The sequence below is a fragment of the Colius striatus genome, chromosome 19 (genome assembly GCF_028858725.1).
Source record: "Colius striatus isolate bColStr4 chromosome 19, bColStr4.1.hap1, whole genome shotgun sequence".
In the NCBI taxonomy this organism is placed as follows: Eukaryota; Metazoa; Chordata; class Aves; order Coliiformes; family Coliidae; genus Colius; species Colius striatus.
In genome coordinates this window covers 11,517,984-11,543,998 of record NC_084777.1, presented here as the reverse complement: position 1 = coordinate 11,543,998, position 26,015 = coordinate 11,517,984, and the positions used below count along the sequence as shown (strand labels likewise).

Here is a 26,015-nt window from a genome sequence, read left to right as displayed (position 1 = left end):
GTGCAGGGCCAGCAAGATGCTGAGGGGACTGGAGCATCTTCCTGGTGAGGAAAGGCTGCGGGACCTGGGGCTGTTCAGCCTGGAGGAGACTGAGGGGAGATGTCATTAAGACTTACAAGAGGATGTCAAGACAATGGGGTGACACTTCTCTGCAGTCTCCAGTGCCAGGACAAGGGGTGATGGGCACAAGCTGGAACACAAACAGTTCCCCTTAAACAGAAGTAGAAAGTCCTCTGGTGCTGAGCTGAGGGAGCCCTGGCCCAGGCTGCCCAGGGAGGGTGTGGAGGCTCCTGCTCAGGAGGTTTCCAACCCCACCTGGACACGTTCCTGTGCCCCTGAGCCAGGGGAACCTGCTGTAGCAGGGGGTTGGGCTGGGTGATCTGTATAGATCTCTTCCAACCCCACCATGCTGTGATTCTGCCAAATGGTATGTCTAGTAAACATGAACACTTACAAATACCTAAAGGGTGGGTGTCGGGAGGTTGGGGCAGCACTTTTTTTCTGTAGTTGCCAGTGACAAGACAAGGGCTGATGGGCACAAGATGGAACACAACAGTTCCCCTTAAACAGAAGTAGAAACTCCTTTGGTGCTGAGGTGAGGGAGCCCTGGCCCAGGCTGCCCAGGGAGGGTGTGGAGGCTCCTTCTTGGGAGGTTTCCATACATGACACGTTCCTGTGTGACATGATCTAGGTGGACCTGGTTTTAGCAAGAGGGTTGGGCTGGATGATCTCTAAAGGTCCCTTCCAATCCCCACCATGCTGTGATTCCATTCTATGATACCATTGGAAAAACACAACATAATTGCTCAGCCTCTGTACACATAAATTAGTTGCCAGTTTCAGTATGTATTTGAGATAACTGCTGATGCACTGAAAGAAACAGAGCAGATCTGTATTTAATTACCTCTCCTCTGTGAATTAAAGACACATTCTGTACTGCCTGCACTGCTTGTATCATGCATTTGTTATAGCACAAAAGGCTGGAATTAGCACCAGAACATGACTCACCTGCACTCTGAGGTTTTGTTTTTAAGAAATTTCATCTTTAGTTTCTCACCAATTCAGATTTTGGTTAATAGTCAAAGAAAGACCATGGGGAAAGCCAAACCTCTGTAACTCAAGGGGATTTCTGACTAAGTTCCAGTCTTTCAGAACAGGTGACCATGTTCTTGCAGATCCTGGTTCTTACTGGCATTAAAGGGAGATGGTGTTTTATGGTGTTTGAGCAACCTACAGGAGACAAAAGGAACAGGGAATTTTTGGGGACCTTTTAGAAGCTCTTTTCATTTAGTAGATTATTGCTCAACTTCCATGTGTGCACAAACATTAGACCACTTATCTCTCAGCACAATTACAGCTACAGCGCTCAGCAGTGGTAGGAGCAGAGTGATATAAAGGCATTCTGAACCTCTTCTCATATTTATACAGGGAATGGGGGTCCACAGCACCTGCACATCCCTGAGAGCTCTTCCAGTTTATCTATTTGAATTTAAAACAAACCCTGTGCTTCCAACAATGACATTTACACTGAGTAAATGAGACCTTCAGATGTCTTTACTCTTCAGAGGGAGCTTTACTGATGCTCTGAGATGGCTGGTACTTTTATGCATTGCACACTGTTGTGGGGTCCAGTCATTTATTTAATCAAAACAAGGAGTATTGCTGGGGAAATGCTCTTTAGATACCCACAGAAAAGAAAACTCACACTCAGCTCATCCATCAAAACCAGCCCTGGTTTGCATAGGAAGTTACAAATCACTTGCCCAGACACTGCATAGAAATGTTAAGGAGGATGAGAATACTCAGTTACAGCTTTCTGCAGTAAAAAAGTATTCTGTTCAGAGAACAGATGTGAGTCACATCAGCAAAAGCAGCCTCTATTATACTGTCTGTATCGCTGGTGGGGAGTTAGCAACAGACCTCAATGGCAAACGCCTCCGGATGTGGGCAAATCCTGCTTCCAAGGGGATCTGAGTATCTACAGTTTGATTTCATCCTTTTCAAAGGCAACTCTGCCTCTGGAAGTTTGGAGAAATTCAATTCCTAAGTTTGCAAATGTTAACTAGTGGAGCAAATTCAAGTGCTGGGGAGAAGGCAGCTGGGCAGCACCTCTCCTCTATCTCCACCCTGAACCAACCCCCTCCTTCGTGCCTGGGCTAAGGCATGGTGACAGAGACCCATGGGCAGCAGATCTCCCTTTGCACCCTTTTGCCTGTCAAGACTCCCCACAGCCAGGAAATGCATTGGAAGAACTGAGCCAAAAGCTGCCTTGGTCTAGTTCATTCCCCTAACTTTCATAGTCCTGACCCTGTGAGCTCTCAGACCTGAGCACACACGTCACACCTATTTTGCCAGTGGCAAAAGTTCAGTCTTGGTCACAGAAGTGAAACTCACACATAGGATCAACAAACATGTCTAAGATCCACCAGAAGTCTCAAAGTCAGAACCCCCAAAACACCCAGGGAAAAGGAAGACGTCGGGAAGCTGGTGGAAAACCTCCTTTGCTTCACTTTGTCTTTGGTACCTGCTATGGTGCACATAAGGACGAACCCACACGTGTTTGAATTGCACTTACTTGTCTCTCCAAAAGCATTAAAGAAAGAGAACATCAAATGGTAAAAGCATAACCCAAAGCAAAGACACCAAGAGAGGTTGATGAGAAGCTGCTGATGAGTTTTGCTGTGTGAGTCGACAGGGAACAGCGGTATTTTGTCCACAGACCTGCACTGGTGTCAAAGCACACCCGTGATTCAGAGCAAAGCCAGCAGCACTTGCTTGGTAGTGAATGGTCTGTCAGCGTGTTCGCCCAACCACGGCTACATAGGAGCATGACCAGTGCCTCATTCTTCCAACAGCTGGAGCTTTAAGCCCCAGCTCGAGGTTAGGAAGCACAGGCACAACCTGTGCTCTCATGAGGGTAAACTCCCCAAGGATGTTTATGCAGAGTTTTCCAATTTGGTCTCACTTGAGCCCCATTTCCAGAAGTTGCTTTTAAAGTCCTCCTCCAGCTTTCACCTAAGGAGCACACTCGTGCTGGGCTCTCCTATTGAACCATCAGGGCAAACACTGGTGGGACATCAAAGCCATCAGCCCAGCACACCATAAACACAGAGGACAAAAACACAAGTGAGAACAAGACCAACCATCAAACCAGGGCAGACAGGAGAAGAGGGAAAATAGTTAAGGAAGGAACAAAGGGAAGTAATTAAGGGGATTGGGGGAGGGGGGGTTGGAAATGAAGGGTGGGGGAGGGAAAGATCACAGTCAATGTAGGAAATGCTGCAGAGTTGCTCACATCAAACCACAAGCATTGTATGGCAATGTCGCACACCTTCCAGTCCTTCCACCGTATGTCGGTCTGGAGGCTTTCCACAATGATGGGGATGGAAGGGAAAAAACAAGGGGGGAGTGAAGGTGTCAGGAGAAGGGGAAAGAGGGAGGTTTATAAATATAGAGAGAGATATATATAATAAATCCATTAACTGAATATTGTAACAGAGAGCAACTCACGGTGAATTTACGCTGGAGACTGACGAGCTGCGAGATACAGTACCTCGAGTTTGCTTTACAAAACTGCACATGCCAAAACAAAACAAACAAAGAAAACAAAAAGTGAGAAAAGAAAAAAAAAAGGGGGGGAGGGGGAAGAAAAACAAAAGAAGAGAAAACCATAAAAGACATCGAGAGGAGACTCATACAGGTGTGTCCAATGGGATGCAGGCTGCAGCGTGCGTCTTGGTAGGAGACCAGGCAAGATCATAAAGTGTGGAAGCCACAGACACATCACCTTCTGGTTAACAGGGAAACAACCAAGGAATCAAAAACAGAACCAAAAGGGGGTAAAAAGTAAAAGGTGAACCAAAAGCCACATGATGACTGTAGGACGCCTCTGTACGCTGTACTCACACCGGGAAAGCCGTCCACAGAAGCCATCTCTAGAACCTCAGGGAACAGGTCTTTGTAGAAACAGGTGGTGATTGCTTTTACAGCTGTGCTGCATGTGGGGCAGGATGCTAATTCCTGCCCTGGCCCTGGGGCACGAGGAGCAAGCCTTAGTGTGGAGAAGAACACGGGCTAGAGGTGGGACCCTGGGCCACATCCAGAGAACCAAAATCCATCTGAGCCCCAGCAGCTGGGGCCAGGCTGCTCCTCCCTCAGACTCTACCTCGGATTTGCTCTTCAAGGGAACCTACCTCTCTCCTCTGACAGGCATGGGGATGTGGCTGAGCTCAGACTACCTGAGTATGGCTCACCATGTCTAAAACCCACAGGTCTGCTGCAGCTTAGGCAGGGCACTGCACGGGGCTGAGAGGAGCTTGCTGCAGTTCTGGCGATTCTCCTCCATCCAGGGTTTGTATCAACACCAGTATTCCTGGGGGCTCCAAACATGAAATCACTGAATTGCACAGAAAAAAGGAGTTTACTCTTCCTTTGGCAAAAAGCAGGATCCTGAGTATCTTGGCTTGAGGGGCTGATTTTTTCATTTCTATACAAAATGGTTTTTACAATCCACGTCACCCAGAGAACTCTCCCCAAGCCTGAAAGCACAATCCCCTCATCTCCTGCATTTGCCTTTCCAGCTGCAGCATTTTTGTCTAATGAGAGTTTTAATGACCAACAGCAGCAAATCAGAAGGGTCCAGTTCAGATCTGACCTTCTTTGGATAGAGTTTTAAATATAGATTTACTGAAAGTTAATGGATTATTCCAAGCAGAAATGTTGGCCCAGGTAAAGTATTTACCACAATAGTAGAGAAACCTGGAGTGAATTTAGAGAAATTACATTCAGGCATCATCAAAGTTTTGCTTGGAGCAAATAATCTGCTGAGCAGACAGGTGAAATAGTTCTCTTAAACTTCAGGATTTCTGCATTTGTTCTGTGCCAAATAAATGGAAGCAGGAGTTAAAGTGGCTTTGGCAATGCTCTGCTTGCTTGCCAAGAAAATTGCTCTTTCCAGGTTGCTCAAGCTGGGGACCCCTTTATGTCTTGGCTGGATGCTGAACCCCCAGGATGTCAGCTGAAACCTGCAGAGAACAAACCCTTACCTGCATAAATGCCTCAAGCACAGGCAAGAAAGTTCTTGGGCAAAACAGGTGTCAAACTTGTGATGGAGGAGAATGTACTGGGCTGCCCTAATTTACCTGAAAGTCAGCACAAACCTTGTGCAGTACTTGTGGAAACTGTGGCTTTTAATTGCTGAAAGCAGATCTCAGCATCCCTCAGCGGGAGGCTTGAAAGACTCTTTGTGTTTCTGCCTGCCTCATTTGGTGCAGTGCAGGATGGAGGCCACTCTCTGATCCTGACAAGTATCCTTGTAACCTGGCCAGCCAGCGTTATGCAAGCCCTGCAGCACTCCAGGTTGGCTCCTCTGCCCCCATTGCTGGAGTTTGCCTTCTGGAACCAGGAAATTTGACTACATTTGTGCTGGAAATGCAGGCTGCAAAACCACGAAGCAAATACAAGTCTCCTTTTCCAAATCAAAATGACAGAAGTGTTTGAGCTTTGCTGGATGCTACTTACCATCTGTGAGGCACAGAGCACAAGAGAGTGTCTATAGGTGTAGCTGAGTTAACACCAACAGCAAGGGCAAAAAGGTAAGCTAACAGGGGGAGTCACAGCACCTCACACACCAACACACTTTAGGGGAAGGAAGGAAGAAAGGTAGGAAATCACAAGCCAGCAAGAGAAAAAGAACACCTCTTCTAGTCTACACATCATCCAGCACAGGACATTTTATGGGCTGGGTGTTCAGACACGCTTCTTGCTGAGTCCTGTTGGGTACCAACAGCCCAACAGGGATTTGGAAACAGGCCACAGTATTCCCAAGACAAAAGGAAAATGTGGAACCTCCAAGGTGGAAAATGTCCTGGAGTAACAGAGCAACTGTCCCCCTTCATCCCCAGACCTGTACAAAAGGGACAGGCAGCTCTCAGAAGTCATTGTGAAACCATGTGCCACCTGCATTTGCTGTTGGCACTTTCTAAGGAGTGGTGAGCTTCACAGGCAGCATCCACCTGCAGGCAGGCAATTCAAATGCAAACTGCTCTGAACAACCATGGAAGGGACCAGCAGACACCAGCCAGAGCCTGGAGGAGGTCTTCAGAGGCTGTAAGGATGTGCTGGGAAGCCCTTTGGAAAACGGCAGTGGGCAATCCCACAGTCTGTGTTTAGGTCTGGTGCCCACCTTGTGTGAACTGTCTCTGCCTCTGTCAACAGTTTCATCCACCCCATCTGGAAAGTTCTGCTCCCATCCAGAACTCACACCCTACATCCTTCAATGGTTTCCTTGGGTTTGGCTACAACTGTAACTCCTTACCACATGGGATTAAAAAACCCCACAAGTAAGACAATGCAAAAAGTTTCAGCACAACTACCCAGCAGGTTCCTACAAATGCAGCATTGCCTTGCTGCAGTGATTGCTATTTCAAAGATTCTTCCCAAGAAGGGTGAAAAGAGGCCACTGGCAAATACCCAGGCTGTGGGTGCCAGGGGAGCTGCAGCTCGTGGCTGCTCTGCTGGCCCACGCTGCCCCGGCTCTGCTCATCGCAGCCCCTTTTGTACATGCCATTGGTGCATCTCTGGCTGGAGCAGAAAAGGTGAGGAGGAACCCAAACGTGTGGAGTGCAGGCTCTGGGTTAGGCAAATACAGAAAAAACCCCTCAAGTTTGCACTGGGGTCTTTGTGGGACCCGTGGGAATGAGCCTGATGGCTCTGCCTTCCACTGACACCTTCACAGTGGTGTCACCAAGTGCTTTGCACATCCACTGCCTGTGTCACTGCCCCCTTCTCCCCCCTCCTCCATTCTGGCCACAAGGAAGCTGCACCAATGGTTTGCTCTAAAGACCCATCAGTCTGTACAGTCGCTCAGTTCAAGAGGCTGAAAACAGGGGATCTTGAAGACAATGCTGGGCAAACTGAACGAACCCAGAAACTCACCTCCAGAAACAACAAAGCAAGGAAAATGCTAAACAGAAAACAAACAAACAAACAAAATCACAAAAATAAGAGTGAAACAATGGGCTTAAATCAAAAGGCAGTAAGACATGTTCAACAGGTCCTCTGACTTCAACCAAACACTGCAACAGTGACAAAAGCAACGGACCGTCCTAGCTGCTAACCCTGAAAAGCACAGACCAAAAAGCCCATCCAGGATAGAGTTCACCAGGTGAAAAAACCAAACTGCAGACAGATAAATTTGTTCAGGTTAATTGGCTTTGGTTGGGCAGAAGCCAAGTGATCAAAGTCCTGGGAGATGGATGAAGCAGGAGCCACTAACCAAGTGTAGGTAGGGTATTGTAATAAAGCCCTTGGAGCCAGTTGCAAGATAGATGCAACCCTGATGCCACTGCAATAATGAGTGTATCATTAAAGCAGAGCCTTGTGGCACTGCAGCACTTCACCATTTATTTAGCACTTCACTGGTGGCTCACACAGCAGCCCATTGCATGTGTAGAGGTGAAGGCAGCTCTTTGGAGCCTCCAAGCAGCTGACACGCCGAGGCAGCGAGCAGTTCCTGGGAAATGATTTGCAACTGATGCAATAAATGCAATGTTTCCTGGAGCTCAGTTATGAGGAGAGGCTTGAATGGCAGAGGAGAGCAGAAGGAAAACTGCAGGAGCACACAAAGCATGTATCTGACTGTATTTACATGGGAAAAATGCTGGAGGTGGAGGAGCAGATACAACACTACGGAGAATGGAACCGCCTGGGAGGGGGCTGGGGGGAAGACACACACTCCCAATCCTTGATGCAGGACTGACATGGGAAAGAAGCAAAACAGCAAGCACAGCACCTTGCTGGTGCAACAGCACAACCATCAATATGACTTTTCAGCAGCCTCAGCCCCAGGACAGCTTTATCACCTCTGTGGGAGGCAGACAAGCACATGGCCAATGTGAGCACCGTGACTCAAGAAATGCAAGTCATGATGCTCTCTGCTAACACCTGAGAGCTGACTGATTTGGTTGATGCAGGTAGAAAACAGGGTGTTGTTTTCAGAACACTGACTCATGAAATTCATTGTCATATCTTATGAAAATTATAAACCTGAAGAAAATGATTTCTTGAGAGACAATAAAAACACAAACCCACGGGGCAGACCTGTGGTGTCTGGTTTCCCAGTCCCTGCTCAACACCCTCGTAGGGGTACCCAAGCTCTACAGGGTTTGCTGTCTGTGGTGGAATTTGCATATGCTAAAAATCCCATTTCCAAGCATGCCCAGCATGTTTTCATTCTTGGCACGTGCAGTTCAGAGGTTTGATGTCAGTGCATCAGAGCCTTGACCTGACAAGTCTTGGCCATCAACAAGGCATCTGCTCCATCTTCAGGATCACTGTGTGGCTTAAGAGCATAAAAAGTGAAGAAATGGGGCACATGTGGCTGTCAACCACAGGACCTGCCATCAGCCCTCCTGTACTGGATAGAGACATCTACAGAATAGATGGTGTAAACCTGAAAGCTGGAGCTGATAACTCCCATTGGATGTTCACTAGGGATGTATTTATGTATTAAATAAATTGCTTTGGCATGCATTCATTAAACATTAAATGAGTCATCCACCCATTCACTCACCCATCCATCCATCCATCCATCCATCCATCCACCCATCCATCCATCCATCCACTCACCCATTCATCCATCCAGCCACCCATCCATCCACCCACCCACCCACTCATCCACTCATCCATCCATCCATCCATCCATCCATCCCTCCATCCATCCATCCACTCACCCATCCATCCACTCACCCATCCATCCACTCACCCATCCATCCACCCACCCACCCACTCATCCACTCATCCATCCATCCATCCATCCATCCCTCCATCCATCCATCCCTCCATCCATCCATCCATCCACTCACTCATCCATCCACTCATCCATCCATCCATCTATCCACTCATCCCCCCATCCATCCATCCATCCATCCATCCATCCACCCACCCACCCACTCACTCATCTCCCCACTCATCCATCCATCCATTTCTGTCTCACAAAACACCTGACTTCTCCCTTGTCCTTTCCTCCACATTATTGTCCACTTGACTCACCAACCTACTGACCTCTGATGCATTTTCTTCCCAAACTAAAGCCCTGTGAGCTTTCTGAGTGGCCCTGTAAGCACCTCACTGGCACCACAGCAGAGATGGTGTTGCTGTGCTTGGCAGATGTTGAAGCCATTGACTCACTCCCAATGTGCTCATTTGTAAGCCTAATTACCTGCCTGGACAAGTGTGGCAAGTAGGGATCTGGGCAGGTGCATGTTGAGGCAAAATCAGCAGAAATCCACGATTTTTATCTTGCTTTCAATTGTAGTCACAAAAGTAGCCCCTGTGATACTGAAAACTGGGTGAAAGCCTGGTGAAAAGTCATGGCACAAGGTTATTTTCAGCATCTAAGTGTGCTGTGAAATCTTAGCACCACTGAAGTGGGGTTTTTTCCCAATTTCTAAGAAATCTTCACATGCCCTGTGGCACAAGAAGAAAACAAGCATCATTATCTTGCATTTTAAAATGACACTACCCAGAAATTCATCAAAGAACAAGAGCAAATATCCTCATCTGACTTCCCTTCAAGACTGGACAGGAAATCATTGGAAGAAAAGGATTATATTTAAAGCCAACAAACAGAGACAGCATAAATAGGAGCTGATTAAAGCAGCAGTGGCAAAACAAAATGGTAAGAAGCCTAAAATAGCCAAGTTAATAACATTCTTTTCCTCCATATAATGAACTGGCTCCATTTGGGCTATTGTCTTGGAAGAGAACTAACCTCCCAGTGACAAGGGCCTCGAGAGGTTTACACTGAGGGAACAGAACAGGGATCCTGCTGCATTTCAGAGAGTTTGCACTAAAATTGAATAGGAAATTGAGCTTCAGCAGCCTTTGGAGGTCTCCTCTGCAAAAGGGGGCTGGAAAACATCAGCAGCTCTCAGTAAAATGTATGAATGAATTTTTGAATGCTGGTAGACCTGATGCTGAAACTCATTTAACAGTGAGTTAAATGAATCTTTATAGAAGAACATCCTTTTCAGTAAATCCGTGCAAGGCAGGCACGTCTCAGACACTGGCCCCTAATCCTACACAGGCAGAACTGACCTCAGCAATGTAAACAAGTATTTCCACCTCCACATCATGTTATTTCACTCTTAGATCAGTGTATGTGCAAAGGTGAGCCCCAGGACAACATTTTGAAGGGATTGTGGGACCACAGAAGCTGTGCCTATGTGCACACTCACGGGGAAAAGCCTGCATTTGAAAACACAAATTGATGTGTTGAGCTACAAAGCAGTGACTGCTCACAGACATGATTTTATTCAATCCAGCACTCTTTCCAACAGCATTGAAAGAGCACTCCAGTGTATCTTTCAGTCTGATGTTTAGGAGGATGCCTTTGCACTCCCATTCTCAAAGCAGAGATCACTGAGGATCAGTTAACACTTCATATGCACACACACTCCTTGGAATTAAACATCCAAAGTGAAACATTAACACTTCACCTGGTGAAAACTATCCTAGGACAGCTTAAAAAAAACCCTTCTAAAATGCAGTTATTTGTAGCAAGGCAAAAGATGAGGCACCACAGAGAACAGCAAACTGAGAGAAACACGGACTTAAATCCACGGCCAAACAATCAGTGCTGAAGTTTTCAGTCAACCTACAGCTCTGTCAGTAACAGAGATGGTATAGAAGGGCTCACAGAGTACTATGGGATGCTCCACTGGAACAGACATATATTGACACTGGAAAAACAGAAAGCAAATGCTGGTGTTCCCCAGCACTACAGCGTGATGCTTACGCGGCTATGGAAATGTTGGCTGCAGACATGGGGCTGACTTCGGCCACTTCCTTGGCCTTCTGCAGGGCGAGCTTTTGATTGGTGGCTTCCTCCATCTCCTCCTCATCCTGGTGCAGAAAACCAAGAGAAATCAGAGCATGCACTATGTAAGAACAACAACCAGAGCTCCCCGAGTGCTGTGAGCCTGTCACTGCCACGCTGGAAGCTCAGGGAAATAAGGCAGATGGTCAGAACCTCTGGCAAGCACCTCTGGGCAGGGTCTTGGTGCCAACCACAGCTGGTCAAGATGAGAAATGCACAGTTTGGTCAAGTGCTTAGTGCATTTTTACCAAGGTTACATCTCCACTGCAAAGCTTGCTCACCTCTCCTGGGCCTCATTTTATCATGTGGCATTTGGATGGGAGAGCAGGGCCCACAGGTTTGGTATTTCTGGTGTGAACAGAGCCCCATCCATCTCAGACTTGCATGTGTAAAAGCACTCCAAGGCCTACATCCAACTGAAACTTATGAGATAGGCTCCTAAATCCTTCACAGTGTGACTTCTCTGAAACAACCAGCACTGAATTTGACTGGGCAAGACCAGTTTTACAGCAGATATTTCAGCTTATTTCAGCTGATGCACTGTGGACACCGAGGCTGACAACAGAAAGGAGTCTGTAGACTCAAGCATTGACCAAGCTCCTGCAGAGCTTGTGGTTTCTTTCCTCCTACCTGTGCAATGACAAGGGAAACACCGCTCAAATTCAGACCACAGGATCTTAAGCAATGAGATGAGGGCAAAAGGCAAAGAAACTGCCTGGTTCACATTCAGTGCTCATCTAGATTAAGCTTCCTTTGAGCCTTCTACCCAGTCAATTTAGATACTAAGGTCATGGCAGGATAAACACAGTCGCTCTGATGGCAACGTCAGCATCACACACATTGAGGGGAAGAACACACGTTAAATGCAGTCACAGGCTCTCCTTGCTATGAAATGCCATGGGTCTACCTCTGCTCTTCCCAGATGATACTATGGAATAGTTATGCTTAAAATGATGACAGCACACAGTAAGCTGTCTGGCTCTGAAACAGAAGCCATATAGGTTTATCCATCCTGAACACCAGTTGCATAAATAATTCTGTGCTCTGGCTTTGCTGTAATTTGCTTAAACTGAACTCATTTTGACACTCTTTTTCTCCTTTAGTAGGACAAATAACTCCCCAAATCTGCTACCACTGAAGTTACAAACATGGGGGTTTTTTGCTTTCCCAATATTAGCGAATCGATAACAAGCAAATTCTTACTGTAGTGAATGAACAGCCTGGGACAGGCCGTGACAAAAGCCCTGCTGAACAATTACACAAAGCCAATGTGTCCCAGCTGCCAGCTTCCAGTAAATTTACTGATGGTTTGGAAGTTTGTCATCAATCAAGAGTATCTGCAGAACACAAATCTTGTGAGGAATAAAGCCCCCAGGTAAGAAGGCTGTTAAGGTTTTCTTTTCATTCCTCAGGTATTTTCAGGTTGTTTTGTCTCTTGAGGACTCTTTGGCAGTGTTAAAATCAGAGACATTTAAAGGCTTTTGATTTTTCTTTCTGTGCACCTAAAGCACCAGGTGCAGCTTTTAATCTGTCTTTAAAATTTGTAGCTTCAACTGCATCCTCCCCAGTGCATCAGTAATTCTGCTGAACTCAATACCTCAAAGGAACAGCAGAAAATATCTGTTGTTATAAACACAGAACAAGCACCCTCTGTAGCAGACATTGGCTTAATAACCTGTAGGTCCTTCCATCAGGAGAATGCAGATCTCCCCCAAAATGAATTCATTTTATGCCTGATACTTACACTGCCAGGTCTCACCGGGGCACAGGCTCATCTTGTTCTGCTTGAAGCACACAGGGGTGTGATGGTGCATGGCCAAAGCCAGCCTGGAGCTGCAATGACTCCACCCATCCATCCCTCCATCCACCCATCCATCCATCCACCCATTCATCCAGCCATCCATCCACCCATCCGTCCATCCATCCATCCATCCATCCATCCATCCATCCACCCATCCGTCCATCCATCCATCCATCCATCCATCCATCCATCCACCCATCCACCCACCCATCCTTCCACTCACCCATCCATCCACCCATCCATCCATCCATCCATCCATCCACTCACCCACCCATCCATCCATCCATCCATCCATCCATCCATCCTTCCATCCACCCATCCACCCACCCATCCTTCCACTCACCCATCCATCCATCCACCCATCCATCCATCCATCCTTCCATCCACCCACCCATCCATCCATCCATCCATCCATTCATCCATCCATCCTTCCATCCACCCATCCATCCATCCATCCATCCTTCCATCCACCCACCCACCCATCCATCCATCTTTCCACTCACCCATCCATCCATCCACCCATCCATCCATCCATCCATCCATCCATCCATCCATCCACCCATCCATCCACCCATCCATCCATCCACCCATCCATCCACCCATCCATCCATCCATCCTTCCATCCACCCATCCATCCATCCACCCATCCATCCATCCATCCTTCCATCCACCCATCCACCCATCCATCCTTCCATCCACCCATCCATCCATCCATCCTTCCATCCACCCATCCACCCATCCATCCATCCTTCCATCCACCCATCCACCCATCCATTCATCCATCCATCCACCCATCCATCCATCCATCCATCCATCCATCCTTCCATCCACCCATCCACCCATCCATCCTTCCATCCACCCATCCACCCATCCATCCATCCTTCCATCCACCCATCCATCCATCCATCCTTCCATCCACCCATCCACCCATCCATTCATCCACCCATCCACCCATCCATTCATCCTTCCATCCACCCATCCACCCATCCATTCATCCATCCATCCTTCCATCCACCCATCCACCCATCCATTCATCCACCCATCCATCCATCCATCCATCCTTCCATCCACCCATCCATCCATCCCACCAAGAGCCCAGACTGCCACCATCATTATACAGGGACAAGTGCATATGAAGGCCCTGACTATAAGGACATGTCTCTTTTGTGTTTCCTTTCTGTTTTCTAGAGCTCTACATCTCCATTTAAACCAGACTGTTGATCACATGGCAGATCCCATCTTCAGCACTACCCAGAGCCGTGTGCATGGTCAACACTGACTGTCCTCTTGAAGTTCACCCAATTAAAGCCCTCTCCATGGAGAAGAGGAAGGGGGTCTTCCTGGCTGTTAGACTTGGTTTTGCCACTCCCTTCACTCTGTTATTTCTGGGGATTTCTCACCTTTTCAAAACATATTTTGATGTCTTTTGATGTAAGCCTCCCACCTCCCTGCTGTCCCTCACTCCAGGTCTTGATGGCATTTCTCAGGGATTGCTTAGGACACTTGGGAAAAACAAAGGGTCACTTGTGGTGGTTTTACATGACAGTTAAACCAGGATGAGAGCAAACTCACCAGACACCTTGACCAAACTCAGCCATGTGTCACCAGACACACTGTGGGATGGTCAAGGGAGAGAAAATTTTAGAAGCAAATTTGGGGGGCATTTTTCAATTCTGCTCTGAATAAATGATGCAGTGGTTTTGCATGGGACAGGTTTTTGGTAGCAGTGGGGCTACAGGGGGGGCTTCTTTAAACAAAGAGTTGCCAGAAGCTTCCCCTGTAGCTCACAGGGTTGGGGCCAGTCAGTTCTAAGCTGGACCCTGCCCCTGACCCAGGCCTGGCCAGTTAGTGAAAACATCTCCACAGACACCAAGGTCAGTGGAGAAGGAGGGGGAGGAGGGAGCTGGGACTCCCCTGTGAGCTGTGGTGAGGACCAGGCTGAAGCGGGTTGTGCCCCCGCAGCCCAGGGAGGCCCCAGGGAGCAGAGACCCACGGGCAGCCCGTGCAGGAGCCCAGGCCGCAGCGGGGGGATGCCTGCAGGAGGCTGTGACTGCGTGGGAAGCTCATCCTGGAGCGAGCTCCTGGCAGGACCTGGGAGTCTGTGGGGAGAGAGGAGCCCAGGCCAGAGCAGGTTTGCTGTCAGGGCTTGTGACCCTGTGAGGGCCCCAGGCTGGAGCAGCCTGTCCCTGAAGGCCTCATCCTGAGAAGCAGCAGCAGCAAAGTCCATCTGTAATGAACTGACCCCAACCCCCATCCCTCATCCCCTGCGCTGCTCAGGGGAGAGAAGGAGAGTCCTGGGCAGAGGGAGGGGTGAGGGGAGGTGTTTTTAAGATTCAGTTTTATTTCTCATCTCCCTTTCTTATTGTTTCTTTAATAAATCAAACTTTTCTCCCCAAGCTGAGTCTGTTTTGCCCATGACACTAATTGCTGAGTGATCTCCCTGCCCTGATCTCAGCTCACAAACCATTTGTTTTATTTCTCTCTCTCTCCTGGCCAGTTTAGGAGGAGGAGTGATGTTATGACTGGGTGGACACCCAGTTAAACCACCACAAATGAACATGAAATAAAACCTGCCAATATATGGAAAAAAACTAGTGGGTAAGCAACCCAAAGAGACTCAGGACAGTCCTGAGAAGCCACTAGAAATGAAGCTGGCAGAGTTTAAGTCAGTGGTAAGGCAAAGCCAGCACAGGGAGAGGAGGAGAGAGACCTGGGGAGGCAGAGGAGCAAACTGCTGAACAGATTCTTCTATATACAAAGCAAAAACAGGTGATTCTTTCTTTATGTTCACAAAAATGAGTCATTCCAAAGCACTGGGGAGTTTTGTAACAGACATTTGATGACAAAGCTTAAGTTAAATATAGTTACAATTCCGATAACTTCTGTTACAGGCCACAAAGCCCAGTTAAGGCCACTGAGAAATGTTCAAGTGCCATGACAAAAGAACTCCAAACTGCCATCTGGAAGTGGAAATATTGGCTGAAGTGACCTGAGGGTTAGCTGGAAGGCCCTCTCTCTTTCCAAAGCAGTTGCAAACTGCTTATGGTTTTCCCACATTACATGCAGCGCTGATCTCGATTAGTTTTACAGCACAAACATCAGGAAAGTCTCCTGAGATCACCCGTCTCCTGAGGAGCTTCACTGTATCTCTGAGCCATGTTTGGTTTTGCATGATCATATTTACTCAGCCAGAGATCCCTCGTTCTGCAGGTATGCCATACAGTTCAATTAAAGCTTTCTCTTTTTCCTCTCCTTTTGAAAGCCCAGGTGATTTCTGGGCATTATAAATAAAATTAAAGCAAAACAAGGAGTTTCTTACGAAGCTTCATGATGTGGCAACGTGGCTGAATCCATCAATATTTAATTCCACTTTAGAAACATCAACAAAGTCAAAGTTTCTAACCCTCCCAGGCAGATGCTGAAATATTCACAAGCAAGGACTAAAAAGATTAACAAAGCAGCAGGATTAGCTTCGTTATCCAAGAATTGTGCTGGGCCTGATCCCCTCTCTTAGCACCTGCAAATGTCCTCAACAGGCTGGGAGGATGTGTGCCTCTGGGCTGGAGGTTTCTCTGGGCTTTAGGAAGAATAGGAACAGCTGAGCTGCTGTAAGAGAAAAATTGCCCAACTGAGAGACATTAAAACAGCCTTGAGCTGCATTGTAATTGAGGAGAGATGCAGAATATGGTCTCAGAGACACAGGAACAATCATTATACACCTGAGAGCCACCAGCCTTCATGATGGTCTGTGCTGGCTGTTGGCTACCAGGAACCAAGGCTGGATGTCAAAGCTGGCAGCTGTCATGGAGCTCCACAGTAGAAAAGCAAGAGCTGCTACAGTCAAGCTAAGCTGCCACAGAGATGTGGATTCTAACTGGGGACAGTTGGCTGCTTTGGTCTTCAGCAGCTGCAGTGGGGTAGAAAACTCAGACACCTCTGTGTCTCTGAGCTGTGGGGTTGCTTTGTGGATCCATGAACTATAGCTCCTTTCTACAACTCCAGAAGGAGTAAAACACCCTTGCCTGCTGCTGGTTAGTGATCCCCTTACCCTATAAGGAGTATACAAGCTAAAGCTTGTAAAACACAACTGGTAAGGTGGATCTGGTGCTGCTTTGGTCACCAGCAGGTCACCGAGACAGCCATGGGGGGTATGTGGGTTTATCCAACACAAACCTTCACACACCATAAAGCTCTACCAGTGTCATTTCTAACTCTTGCCAGGACTTGGCTTCCAGCCTTGGCTCTGGCTGGTGCCTCAGCACCTGGTGAGAGGCAGGAAGATCGTCACATCTTCGCTGAGTAGTCACAATAGCCCCTGCAAGTTGCTTTCCAGGGAGCTGATTGGAGACTCTTAATTCTTTGATTCATCCCCAAACCCAGCAAGGTATAAAACATCAGTGTGAGACAGCAAAAGCAGCAATCCAACACCTGCATTTCCCCACTTCTAAGCTTCAAGTCAGCCAAAACCTGTTAATTGCTTTGCCTCCTGAAAACAGCCAAATTGCTTTGCCTCTTGAAAGCAGCAAATGCTTGGAATGCCTGTGCACCTCCCTGCAGCAGCCAGGTGAGCAATGCCCCACACTCTGATAAAATGAAACCAAAGAACATGAAGTAGCTCACTGAAACACGTTTGAAATGAAACAAACCTGAGCAAGAACAAACCTCCAGGGCCCTCTCTGCAACACAAACTGATAGACAGGGGTACCACAAGGACAGGCTCTAGAGCAAACCTGAGTGTGTCTGGAGGGTTGGTAACATGTGGTTTAGATCCAGCAGGTGTGGTCTAAGTTTAAAGAAATAAATCTCTCATACATACCTTGGTCAGCTCTTGGGCGTTTGCCAGATTGTCAACAGCAATAGCCAAGAAGACATTCAGGAGTGTGTCTGTTGGGGAGCAGCTAAGGAAAAAGCCTTCACACAGCAGATACAGTAAACTGTTCCCCTTCTACTGCTGTTGCCCTTCGGTCCCCACTTCCAGTCATCATTCTTCTATAGACTGACCCTTTGCACCACTGCAGAGTCACCCACTTGTGCTGGGATCCATCACTGCAATGGGGCAGGTGCTGGACACCCATTTGTCTCTGTTCCAGCACATATTGCTGGTGAGGATACACACACAAGCTGTGCAGATGGGCTTCACAGCTGCAGCCAGTATGGGACCACATGCTGGTCCTAAAGACACAACAGCCCCTGGTCCCTGGGGTTTTGACTCCAGGAAATCCATACCTGCCCTCCTGCCCATACACACAGAAGATTTCTCCATGTTTCCCTCTTGTTTAAAAGGACAATGGGTTGAGCTCCTGGAAGTCAGTCACTTGAAGCCAACGTTTGCATGACACAGCTGTATAAAGGCACTGGGCACCATGAGAAAGTGAAGCTTAGATCACCGCTCCATCACATACCAGAGGGAGAGGTCTATCAAGACTGATTATACTGGTCAGTATGATCCATCAGAGCACCAGAAACATCCTCTCCCCTGAATGCTGCACCACAGAGCATAGGCCTGTCAGCAGGACACCCAGCCTGAGCTAAGGAGCTCTGCCAGGAACAGGCCATTAGCCCAGACTAAGCTGCATGTATCCCAGCTAAACCACTGCCAGGCCTCTCTGAGAGCACTGCATTATCTCACTGAGGTTTAACATTTACCTGGAACTATTTCTTCATTTTGTTATTTGTCATTTTTCCACTTCATGACTTCAGCTGTTTCTTGTCCCTTCCTCTGTTGCTGTTATTCCAGCTATGCTTCTGCACAGCAGCCCCAAAGCAACTGTAAATCAGACACCTTTGCATGTGAACGGGGAGCAAGCCAAGCAAAACCCAGCTTAAACCACCCTCCAAGAGAAAATGCATTTTGCTCTTGCACATTAGTGGTGACAGGAGAGTCACTCCATGGCTGTGCAGAGCTATGATTGCTTCTCCAAATAGGACTGTAGATGAGAAAGCAGCTGATCTCATGGGTGTTCACCCTCGGGGGAGTCTCAGAGGCTTAAACAGCAACGTGCTGCTGCTGTCTTTGTATTGCACTGTCCTCACCAGAGCCAGGTATGAGTCTGGGACCAGATGCAGGTTCTCCTAAGCTGAGTGAATTGACAGCAGCAGTTTTAGGCAGTGAATCTGGTTCTCTTGTGCTGGGTCAATGCCCTGGTGCAGCGGCGCCCGAAGCGACACGCGGTGCAGGCAGCACCGAGGGCTGTGTCTGGCAGCCAGGGCAGGACAAGGGAGCTGTGAGCTGCCAGGGTGCTGGCAAGCCTGCAATGGGATTCTTGGGAATCTTGGGAACCAGTGTCCCTCTGATTGCTTTCTGTTTCTCAGCAGGACGCCTGCAGGAGGCATCTGAGGTTTGTCTCTAAGGGGAGGAACCAGGAGCAGCGCAAAGCCGACCCACAACCCATGGTTGCTGTTGTCTCTGCCAAACAGCAGCAGGACCACAAACCCTCGTGCTCCAGCAGCCCCCAGCTGCATGCTGGCTGCAGGGCATTTGCCTCACATTGGGATGGCATCAGGAAACTTCACAGGACAGCCAGGGACCAAAGCTGGCTCAAATAACCAGCTCAAAGCCTCTGTGCTTTCCCTCTCAAGAGCTTTTATCACCCAAGACCTCAGAACCAGACATCCACATCTCTAATTCCCACTGAGATGAGTGTCTCCTGAGCCTGAATGCCTATCAAAACAGGAGCCTCCCCTCGTGACAGTGGAAAGCAGGAGCTGGATTTAATCTCTCAGTGTGCCAAACCCTACAGGGAGTGGGGGTCAGGCAGAGAGGCCGGGGGGACTGGTGGGGTGCTGGCCAGTGCTGGCTGTTGGGGTTGCTTCTTCTGGGGTGGAAAACACTTCTAAGCCTCCACTCTGAGTACAAACGTCTCAGTAATAAAGCTGTCTTCCTACCCCTGCCTCCTCCACACACATGCTGAAAATGTCTCATTGAACAATCAACCACTGGAAATAGTTATTGTTTCTTAACAGATCAGGCTGTTTTGATCCATCTCCAAGTCGATGTAATCTGGCAGACCTGAGTGTTTCTGCTCCCCAGAAAAGGTCCCTCAGCTCCTTCTGCAGAGCTCAGACATTCCCACATATCACTCAACCTCCAGGCTCTGGTCCAGGCTGTATATGCTGGGCAGACCCACAGACTTCACTGGCCAGTGGCTGGTGCTGAGCACAGCTCCCTGCACAGCCCCTTTGCAGGGCAAAGGCAGGGGCAGCACACCCCAGGCATCTGCTGCTTTTCCTTTCAGGCCCCTTTGCAGTTTTTCACAGCTTTGTGGTTTTTTTACCTCAACAGATGCATCAATTTATCAGTAACTGGGTAACAATGAACACAGGCATGGTGTAACTTCCTAGAAAATGGGCCAAATCCTGCTGTTACTCTGATGGTGCCACTTTCATGGACCCATTCCAGACACAGAGTTCTGGCTCCACACAGACCCTCTGGGACTGGGAATGGAACATGAGAGACTGTGGACTAAGCAAAACAAAGTTTCTGGACCTTTTCCTTGCAATAATCCCTTCACAAAGTGAAGAGATTCAAAGAAACAACCGAGAAGCTGGGGAAGTCACCACCCACTTCTCCATGAAAAAGAAGCACCACAGTGCCCCAAACAGCTCTGGGAGAAGAAGTGAGCCCCTTGGGTTTAGAGGAGTGGTCTTTGCAAGCTGATGTAAAATCAACAATGCCAATTCTCTAACAAGATTTGACCCAGTCTGAATGAACTCTTAGAAAGGGATTCACCATATGCCAGTGTTCAAAACGTGGATAGAAGAAACCCCTCCCAAGCAGAGGAAGCAGAAAACCCCCTCCCAAGCAGAGGAACCAAAGTGCCTTTTGCTGATCAGCATCCAGAAGGGCTTTGACTGATTTCAGCAGTGGTGATATAAGAAAACAAACCCAAAAAGTCCCACTTCCAAATCTGATCAGCAGTGAATGTGTGTGTGGGGAGGGCTGGAGGCAAACCCACACCTGACAAATGGAAAAAGCCCACTGCAATAAAAGAAGGGGCATCTTTGTACAGCTTTTTGGAGGCAGAACGGGAGACCTTTGAGAAGTCTCACAGAGCAGAAAAGGCATTCCATGTTAATCTAACTATAATTAGGCTGATTAACAACTTGGACTGCTCTCTATAGGCCTCTTGGTGTTTGCTGGGCTGTGGGGCTCTCCCTGGGGAGGTAGCAGGGGGCTCAGATCTGTCCCTCACCCAGCACACTCATCTGACCCTGCCACTGCTGAGGCACTGCAGCATCACTGACATTAGTGACTGTTTCACTTCACTGTTCTCTGGCAAGCTAAACTTTCTTGTCAAATACTCCTGGTTCTGTTTTGACAGTTCATGATAACTTAAGTCCCTGGTAAGTCACACAGTTGAGCTCTCCCTCAGAGGTAAATGTCTGCCTGCTGCTTGCTCTGAGCATCCAAACCGCAGCGAGCGAAACGCAGGGGCAGCACTGACCTTACTGAAATGCTGTTTGAAATATCAGTGCATTAGTGGGTTTTCTGCTGCAATTCCCATGGTAAACAGACAAAGAAAAGGTTTAACCCCTCATCCTCCACCACATACCGCAGCCTTGGTTCTCCCATCCTTCCCACCAGTGCTTAAAGGGGAACAGGTCCACGTGAGATACAGAGGGGCTCTTAAACCTCTCTGTGGAAGCAGCTGATGCTCTCAGACTAAGTTTCCACAGAGACAACCAGGGACTGTTCTGTAATTCTCCAACAGGGATGTAAATCTCTATAGAAATTAATAGATTTGCTTCAGGTTTATAACTCTGATGACTAGAAGCTGGTGAGAGAAATCTGCTAGGGCATTCTGAGAGGGTTTCTGAGTGTTGCTGTTCTGTCAGGCAGCTCTCCCTTCTCTCTGTACCATGTGCTCACAGAAATTCACCTGCAGGAAGATCATCAAACCTAGGAAGGATTAAAGAACCATACCTGACATGTCCCTCTTGCTAAATGCACACCCCAAGAAGCAATGTGGCTGCACTGGAGATGTGCCACCAGCACGACTGCAGGCAAAGGGAGGAGAGAGGCACTGGAGGGGGTCCTGGGGAAGCAGCTGGGAAAGGCACCTCCTGGATCTTCTCGGCAGCAGGACAGCAGAAGGGAGAGGAGGACAGCTGCCCTCTGCCAGGACATTATCTGGGGAGAGTGAGGGAAAGGCTGAGCCAACTCCCCACTCTGCAGGGCAGGCAGAAAAATTACCAGCTCCAGGGCAGTGGCAATAGATGAGATCCTTATTCCCTCCTCTGAAACATCCCCTGCTCTTTGCCTTGAACTGAAAACTGAAGGACAAAGGAGAAGCTCTCTTCAAATTAAAGGTCCAAGGCACAGGACACGTTTTCCTTTAGATTCTTCTTCTGGTTTAATTCAAACATTGTCATTAACCCTTCCCCTTCCTTTCTCAGACAGCACACTGAAACATGTAAGCCAAGCCTTGTTGAGATCTTCAACAGGTCTTATTCCCTCCTCTTAAACACCCCCTGCTCTTCCCTTTCATTGAAAAGTGCAGGATGAGGGAGGAGCTCTCTGAGTTGAAGGTGCAAGGAGGGCATTTACATCCAGTTCCTCGAAACTGCTGCACCGTGGCTGCGCTAAAGTTAAAAGTCTCTCTCCCAGCTCTGCTGTCAAGCCTGATTATAGCTTAATCTCATTTTCAAATGCCAAGCCCTGAGGATTTAGAGATGGCCCCCTCCCTCCCAGCTCTCCATTGACCCAGTTTTCCAGAGCCCTGTGTTTCTGGCAGGGGGCCTGTCGCCTGCCACGAGGCAGATGCCTCAGCGGAGCTGCCGAGCCAGCGCAGGCTCATGGGATAAACCCCGCAGAGCTGGGCTCCTGTGACAGGCTGAGCTCTCCTGTCACCTGCCTGCTGCTCCCTGCCCTGGTTCCTCCTGCTAATGGGGAGGTTTCAGGCAAAGCAAAGGGCTGGAGCCCCACTGTGCTGCCCACAAGTGCCAACATCTCATCCCTTGTCATCTTGACCACCAGCTGAAGGGGTCTGTAACAACTCTTTTGTGTATTTGGAGCAAATATTGTCTCCCACATGGCCCTTCCTTTCTCCTCTGTGCCCAGCTGATGCTGCCAGCCCAAACAGAGCTCCTAGGAAAGATGGACAAGGGATTGCACTGCTGGGAAGCACTCCAGAGAGCTCTCAAGCACAGTGGGACCGCTCAGTGTTATCATCCCTGTTCTACAGAACAAATAGAGCAGCCTCATATATGCAACAGTTCCGAAGTCTGCATTTTGAAGGATGCTCTGTTTGACTCCACACAGCTTGTCACTGCAGCCAGCAAACACCTCTCACCAGTGAGGCTGACCCTAGTCAATGTAAGCAGTGCTAAGCAGCAGCAGCCCACCAGCAGCCTCCACCACAAAGCAGGGACAGAGCCAGCACAACCACTGTGCTCTGCTGACTCCCCTCATCACACACAGCCATTAGATCAGAGAATCAATTTGCTCATTTCTGTGTAAAATACAGCTTTCCCTTTCCAAAACCCACTTGACTGCTGCATTCTTGCCTCCTTAGACCTCTCTGGGGATGTAACACACGTCAGAGTGCTGCTGGTTCCACAGCAAGCACCCTGGGACGTTCTGGGGGGATACAAGCCCCCAGATTCCTGTTGCCCTTCAGAGATTTTCAGGACTAAGCAGAATAAAGCATCTTGAGAAACTTCATGTCTTGGAACATGACCAAATACTCAGAGAGTCCAAAATCCCAGATCTGGATTTAAGTTTTAAGCATTATCTGGAGACAATACAACTTCAAGCTTCTGGAATAGAACAGCTGGTTAAGCTGTCTTGTAGACAAAGGCACCAAGAGACTGGAGTCTCATCTATGCACCAAAGCAATTCCACTCTTCCTTCCCCTGACTTAGGCCAAACTCTCTGTGAAGATACTCAGGGCACAGTAGACATGGTACAAGGTTCATGGAGAACTTACTTGGGCCTCTTACCCTGGGTGATGTAAGGAGCAACACTGAGCAATACTCTCAGGTATTTCCAGCAGGGCATGAGGCACAGTGTGTCACTAGCACAGGGAATGTGTAAGGATACAGTTACCAAACAAGGTCAGGACGATGAAGTAAATGGAGGAGAACATCCCCGAGTGGACACCACCCTGCGACTCTATCCCATGGTACATCACAGCGTTCCAGTCCTCTCCCGTCAGGATCTGCACACAGAAAGGCCAGAGAGAACAAAGGGTGACTCAAGGGAAAGGCAAGGGAGGGAAGGTCTGGGGAAAACAGACAGCTTGGTGCAATGCAGGCCTGGTCTCTGGGGGGGGAAAGGATGAGCTCATTAGTGTACAGGCAGACTGTGGCGTTGGACGTCAGCCCCCAGCCCCGGACGGTCTCATCCCAGGCTGGATGCAGCTCTCTTGGCCACCAAAGATGATCAGGGGACTGGAACATCTTTCTTAGGAGGAAAGGTTGTGGGACCTGGAGCTGTTCAGCCTGGAGCAGACTGAGGGAAGTGTCTTATTAACCCTTACAAATATTTGAAAGGTGTTTGTCAAGAGGATGGGGCAACATTTCTTCTGGAGTGTCCAGTGACAGGACAGGGGGTGATGGACATCAGCTGGAACACGAAAAGTTCCCCTGGGACACCAGGAGCAAGTCCTTTGGTGCTGAGCTGAGGGAGCCCTGGCCCAGGCTGCCCAGGGAGGGTGTGGAGGCTCCTGCTCAGGAGGTTTCCAACCCCCCTGGACACGTTCCTGTGCCCCCTGAGCCAGGGGAACCTGCTTTAGCAGAGGGTTGGTCTAGATGACCTGTAGAGGTCCCTTCCAACCCTCACTATTCTATAACTCTTCTCTGTGTGGGGGAGCCCCATTGCCCCACTCCTGCCTGCCCTGGCCTCTCATGCAGGCAGAAGCAGTAAAACCCAAGTCCCAACATTTCACCCCATCCAACAGCTCCATGCACAGCATTTTTTCCCCACAGACCTAAGAAAACCCTGACCTCTGAGCCCAATGTCTTGAGTGGCATCTCTGCCAGCCTCAACTCCTCTCATTCACTTCATACTGAGGGGAGTTTGGTCTGCTCCTCACTCCCAACACACACTGTGCACACTGAGTGACAGCAGACCAGGAGCAGAAGCTCTTCCACTGCTGCTCTGCTCCTCAGGGCTGCAGGGAGCTGTGCTGCAGCTGCTGCATGCAGGAACATCGCTCCAAATGTGATGGGCAACGCAGCCACTGCAAGGTCTGCACCACAACAGGTTCTTCTCCAGGTCTTCTGCTTGCCAAGGATCCTCAGTCATCCCAATGGACACAGACCACAAAAATACCCTTAGAAGAATGTGGTGGTTTTGTCTGGGCCAGGTTTTGGTAGTGGGAGGCTACAAGGGAGGCTTCTTTAAACAAAGAGCTGCCAGAAGCTTCTTCCCCTGTGGCTGCCAGGGCCAGGCCCAGTCGGTTCTAAGATGGACCCAGGGCTGAGCCAGGCCTGGCCAGTTAGTGACTGAGGTAACGCCTCTGTGAATAATGTGTTGGAGAAGGAGAAGTTGCTGGGCAGTTGCTGAATTGCAGCAGCAACAGGGAAGGAGAATGTGGAAACATCTCTGCAGACACCAAGGTCAGTGGAGAAGGAGGGGGAGGAGGGAGCTGGGACTCCCCTGTGAGCTGTGGTGAGGACCAGGCTGAAGCGGGTTGTGCCCCCGCAGCCCAGGGAGGCCCCAGGGAGCAGAGACCCACGGGCAGCCCGTGCAGGAGCCCAGGCCGCAGCGGGGGGATGCCTGCAGGAGGCTGTGACTGCGTGGGAAGCTCATCCTGGAGCGAGCTCCTGGCAGGACCTGGGAGTCTGTGGGGAGAGAGGAGCCCAGGCCAGAGCAGGTTTGCTGTCAGGGCTTGTGACCCTGTGAGGGCCCCAGGCTGGAGCAGCCTGTCCCTGAAGGACTGTTCTCCCGGGGGTGACCCCCGCTGGGGCAGGGTGTGAGGAGCTGCCCCCATGGCAGGCCCCAGGCTGGAGCAGTTGGTGAGGAGCTGCAGCCCGTGGGAAGGAGCCACGCTGGAGCAGTTGGGGAGGGACTGTCTCCCGTGGGAGGGACCCCACAGTGCAGCAGTGGGAAGCGTGAGGAGGCCTCTCCCTGAGCAGCAGCAGCAGCAAAGTCCATCTGTGATGAACTGACCACAAGCCCCATGGTCTGCGCTGCTGGGGGAAGGAAGGGGAGTCCTGGGCAGAGGGAGGGGTGAGGGGAGGGGTTTTAAGATTCGGTTTTATTTCTCATCTCCCTGTTCTGATGGTTCATTAATAAATCAAACCCTTTTCTCCCCAAGCTGAGTCTGTTTTGCCCATGACACTAACTGCTGAGTGATCTCCCTGCCCTGATCTCACCTCACAAACCATTTG

General features: G+C 49.1%; 1 protein-coding gene across 1 annotated transcript in view; it reads right to left on the bottom strand.

Moving 5' to 3' along the window:
• The window catches only part of CACNA1B (calcium voltage-gated channel subunit alpha1 B), a 324,587-nt gene that overhangs the window by 92,906 nt on the left and 205,666 nt on the right, over window positions 1-26,015 (bottom strand). Inside the window, exons 17-19 of the mRNA XM_062011331.1 lie at window positions 23,722-23,839; window positions 17,497-17,564; window positions 10,799-10,905 (exon numbers count right to left, since the gene is read on the bottom strand). Coding sequence (XP_061867315.1) covers window positions 10,799-10,905; window positions 17,497-17,564; window positions 23,722-23,839 — 293 coding nt within the window. The remainder of the gene's footprint in view (window positions 1-10,798; window positions 10,906-17,496; window positions 17,565-23,721; window positions 23,840-26,015) is intronic.